This window comes from Ipomoea triloba, chromosome 12, assembly GCF_003576645.1.
Source record: "Ipomoea triloba cultivar NCNSP0323 chromosome 12, ASM357664v1".
Classification (NCBI taxonomy): Eukaryota; Viridiplantae; Streptophyta; class Magnoliopsida; order Solanales; family Convolvulaceae; genus Ipomoea; species Ipomoea triloba.
The window spans coordinates 20,158,011-20,162,768 of record NC_044927.1 but is presented as its reverse complement, the minus strand read 5'-3'; the positions used below and the strand labels follow the sequence as shown (position 1 = coordinate 20,162,768).

The 4,758-nt window shown below is 41.8% G+C and overlaps 1 protein-coding gene across 1 annotated transcript; it reads left to right on the top strand.

Moving 5' to 3' along the window:
* Positions 1–450: 450 nt before the first annotated feature.
* LOC115998767 (protein NLP7-like) lies at positions 451–4,671 on the top strand. The gene is made up of 5 exons (XM_031238421.1): positions 451–958; positions 1,300–1,877; positions 2,171–2,218; positions 2,310–3,246; positions 3,383–4,671. Exons 1-5 carry the CDS (start codon positions 679–681, stop codon positions 4,525–4,527), a joined length of 2,988 nt encoding a protein of 995 aa, XP_031094281.1. The 5' UTR covers positions 451–678; the 3' UTR covers positions 4,528–4,671.
* The last annotated feature ends 87 nt before the right edge of the window (positions 4,672–4,758 follow it).

Sequence of the window (4,758 nt, the reverse complement as noted above, 5' to 3'; positions counted from 1 at the left end):
TCTATTTATTGGGAAGAGAATGTGAGAGAATATCCACAATTCATCTCATATTCTTTAATATTATTTCAAAATTAATAAATAAATATTCGAGATAATATAAATACTTATTCAAAATGTATTTAGCTATTATTATGTCCAGGTTCATGATCCCACGCCAACCTAAATAACTCGATTAAAATGTAGTTCAATATTATTAGTTTTATTTTTCAATTTCTACACTAATCATAAAAAAATTTGAAATTGTTGATGAATTTGATTATAGAATATGAATTTTGTGGAGTTCTCACTTTTGAGTAATTATGGTGACCCCTAGCGAAAACTGGGAGAGGAGGGACCGGGAACGTGATATTGCGGTGGTCCTGGGGGGCTGGGGGGATAAGGTGGGATAGTGTAGCAGGCGATAACTCCTCACATATTTTATCCACAAAAGAGCTGAGAAGTAGTGTAGTGTAGTGTGTGTTGAATCCAATTCTCGATGGAATCACAGTGGCCTGCGATTAACCTTAAGTCCCCCTCTCACCCTCACCCTCACCTCCGTGGCCCTCCTCTATTCATTTCTCTTCTTCCTCATCCTCATCATCTCCCTTCTCTTCGCCACATCCCCAAGAGAGAGAAACTAAGCACACCGCCACATTTCCCGGAGGGACAAATTAAAACAAACAAATCTCCGGATTAATAATGCCCGAACCGGATGAAACCGCCCTTCCTCCAAGGTCAAGGGAGTTTTTGACTCCTCTTCCCCAATCCGACAGGGAGTTCCTGATGATGGATCTCGATCGCGAGTTTTCATGGACTTTCGATCAGATCTTCGCTGCTGCCGCTTCCAATCCTGCACCTCCTTTCCTATTCTCCGCCTCCGAGCAGCCTTGCTCGCCTCTCTGGGTGTTTTCCGACGATAACGACGACGCGCCTGCCGGGAATGCTGCCCGCCTCTCCGACTACTCCCGGCTAATCTCTTGTAAGTCTCGTCTCCTAGCGGTTAATTCAAATGTTTTAACTAAACAACTTGGTTGACTTTTTTTCTTTTCTTTTTGTTTTTTTGTTTTCGGATGCCATTTTGAGGAATAATTTGGCGTATTACTAGTTCTGCATTTTTCTGATATGGATTTTGGATAAGATTAGCCTTCCACAGTTCCACATCAACTCAAGAGCTTCATTTTAGGATTAGATAAAACAAAATTATTTTTGCCGTGTTTTTTTTTTTTACGGTTTGTTTCAATCATTAATGATAGGTTTCTTTAGCTATGGATACTATTGGCCTGGCTGGCTATTCATTTGTTTTTCATTTTTTTTGAATAGATGCAGGAGATCTTGATGCTATTACTGAAGGGGTTTCTGGAAAAGATGAGAAAAGGAGGCTACCCCCTCCAGTGCTGGGATCAACAGCAAAAGATTATCTAGATATATCTTGTAAAATCAAGGAGAAAATCACACAAGCACTGAGATACTTCAAAGAATCAACCGGAGAGCATGTGTTAGCTCAGGTCTGGGCACCAGTGAAAACTGGGGGGCGCTATGTGCTTACAACTTTAGGCCAGCCTTTTGTTCTTCACCCAAATAGCAATGGGCTTCATCAGTATAGAATGGTCTCTCTCAAGTACATGTTTTCTGTGGATGGGGAGACTGATGGAGACCTTGGACTTCCCGGTCGAGTCTTCAGGCAAAAGTTGCCAGAATGGACACCAAATGTGCAGTATTACTCCAGCAAAGAGTTCCCGCGACTTAGTCATGCTTTGGACTACAATGTTCGAGGAACTCTGGCATTGCCTATATTTGAACCTTCTGGGCACTCTTGTGTTGGTGTACTTGAGCTTATAATGACATCCCAAAAGATCAACTATGCACCTGAAGTTGATAAAGTATGCAAGGCTCTTGAGGTTGGTTTCTTTACCACTCTTGCTAGATGTATCGTGTGAACTATGTCCTCATAATGATTTATCATTCAAGATAGCTGAACTGAGAAATAGAATCCACGTAGTGGACTTCAACTATATTAGGATTAGGACTTAGTTCAATTGAGTTGAGTTTTTATTACTGTAAATAACAAAATACTTATAGGAGAAGGATAACTATTAGTAACACAATCTCATAATTCCTGTGCTTACATGCTATTTGAGAATTACAATCAGAATTTTGGGTTTCCTGGTTAATTGATTTCAGTCTTCTGTAGGCAGTGAATTTGAGAAGCTCAGAGATATTGGATCATCCAGGCATGCAGGTAACAATAGAACTGGTCTTTTGAATTTTATACAAGCACTTATTGCATCCTTTTTTCAGAATAAATCTGTCTATGGCTCCCAATATACCAGATTTGCAATGAAGGTCGCCAAACTGCATTGGTTGAGATCTTGGAGATATTGACAGTGGTATGTGAAAATTACAAATTACCCTTGGCTCAGACATGGGTTCCGTGCAGGCACCGAAGCGTCCTAGCTGATGGGGGTGGGTTGAAAAAGAGCTGCAGTAGCTTTGATGGAAGCTGTATGGGACAGGTCTGTATGTCCACGACAGATCTAGCATTTTATGTGGTGGATGCTCGCATGTGGTATTTCCGTGAGGCTTGCGTTGAGCATCACTTGCAAAAGGGGCAGGGAGTTGCTGGGAGAGCTTTTGCTTCTCAGAGGTCATGTTTCTGTGAAGACATCACACAATTTTGCAAAACTGAATACCCCTTGGTGCACTATGCAAGAATGTTTGGTTTGACCAGCTGTTTTGCAATCTGCTTACGAAGCACTGATACTGGCAACGATGACTATATCCTGGAATTTTTCCTTCCTCCTCGTGCTGGCAACTTCAGTGACCACCATACTCTGTTGAGCTCGCTCTTGTTGACTATGAAACAACACTTCCGAAGCCTTAGGGTGGCTTCAGGCGATGATATTGAGCACGAGTTGGGATCTATTGAAATTATTAAAACTAAAATGGAAGAGAAACTTGATTTAAGTCCTGAATCTGTTTCATTATCCAAATCTACATTCACTCCTCAGCCTACTAAGATAACTGATGCCCAGTTCTGTCCTGATACAGTGGGAGATCAAAAACTGACTTCAGGACTCAATGCTACAAATGATGGAGCAGATAGAAGGGAGCCTTCTGACACACAGAACCATGCATCTTTGGCTGGGAAAAAAGATGTGGGTAAGAAGTCGGTGAGAAAGCGTGGAAAAGCAGAAAAATCAATTAGTTTAGAAGTTTTGCAACAATATTTTGCTGGAAGTCTAAAGGATGCTGCAAAGAGCCTTGGTGGTATGCTCATGCTCTTTAAATATATCTTTTTAATTAAAACGTCTTGATTACAGTACAAGTATCCTGATATTAGCTTGTGTTCAGGTTAACAAGGAAAATGAAATAGATTTCTTACAAAATGTTCTTATTTTTGCAGTTTGCCCTACGACAATGAAACGCATCTGCAGGCAGCATGGGATCTCTAGGTGGCCATCTCGCAAGATAAACAAAGTTAATCGTTCCCTATCAAAGCTAAAACGTGTCATTGAATCTGTTCATGGTGCTGAAGGTGCATTCACTTTGACTAATCTAGCTACAAATTCAATTCCTGTTGCAGTGGGTTCCATTTCTTGGCCAGCGACTGTGAACGACTCCAACCAGCATACTTCTCCTTGTTCCAGACCATCGGAATCTCCTAAAGAGAAAAATGCGTTCTTCAACCATAACGCACCTGGATATCAGGATGACACTGAACCTTCAAATCAAATCCTAAGAGGCCAAGTTTTGGGGAATGAACTCGCTCCTCAACAAAATGGATTCGCTGTAGGTGAGGGCTCAAACAGGTCCAGAACAGGCAGTGGCTCGGGAGAAGAGAGTGCAGGGACCCCTACTTCTCATTTCTCATGTCAAGGTAGTCCTTGCCGTGGAAATGAACCCTCCCCTCCGAATGAGCTAATTCTTTCACCTATTCATTGCCCTGACACAAAAATAGGGAGCAACACCGAGTTAACTTGTCAACCAGTGAGAGCAATCAATTTATTGGCTGCCAACTCACTACCCGATACTTTGATTGCAGAACAACCTCAAGAGGCATTCGGTGGAATGCTAATTGAGGATGCTGGCAGCTCTCACAATCTGAGGAATCTCTGTTCAGCCGGAGAAACTCCTTTCGATGAACGTATGCCAGAATGCAGTTGGACTCATCCACCTTGTTCCGATGCACTGCCCAAAGGCTGCTTGGCTGTACGTCCTGAGAGAGTGCCACAATATCCTGCTAGGCCAGAATTGACATCCATCACAATAAAAGCCACATACAGGGAAGATATTATAAGGTTTCGACTGCCTTTGAGTTCTGGCATTATAAAATTAACAGAGGAAGTGTCGAAGAGGCTGAAGCTAGAAGTGGGCACCTTTGACATCAAGTATCTAGATGATGATCATGAATGGGTTTTGATTGCTTGCGATGCAGACTTGCAAGAATGCATTGACATATCAAGATCATCAGGCAGCACTATTATCAGACTGTTAGTTCATGACATTATGCCCCATCTTGGAAGCTCCTGCGAGAGCTCGGGTGGATGAATAGGCTAAGGTTGTAGACTTGTACGTAGGTAGTAGAACCATTCTTGCAGTTTTAGGAGCTTTTGTTTAGCACAGTTTTCGGTTATGGGAAATTGTAAGAAAAATGTTCAATTCTATAGCATGGACTTTTAGCTTCCAGGTTTCCTCCTTTTTGTTGATAAAATTAGTTGGATTGTATGTATGACTACGTGTGGTCAACTTAATTTCAGCTTTTTTTTTTGGGGGGGGGGG

Bases quoted from the DNA above. Each gene is read 5' to 3' on its own strand.
- LOC115998767 (XM_031238421.1), top strand. From the start codon at position 679: ATGCCCGAACCGGATGAAACCGCCCTTCCTCCAAGGTCAAGGGAGTTT. The intron at 2,219-2,309 runs GTAACAATAGAA...CCAATATACCAG, and splicing joins TGGATCATCCAGGCATGCAG to ATTTGCAATGAAGGTCGCCA. The intron at 3,247-3,382 runs GTATGCTCATGC...TTATTTTTGCAG, and splicing joins TGCTGCAAAGAGCCTTGGTG to TTTGCCCTACGACAATGAAA.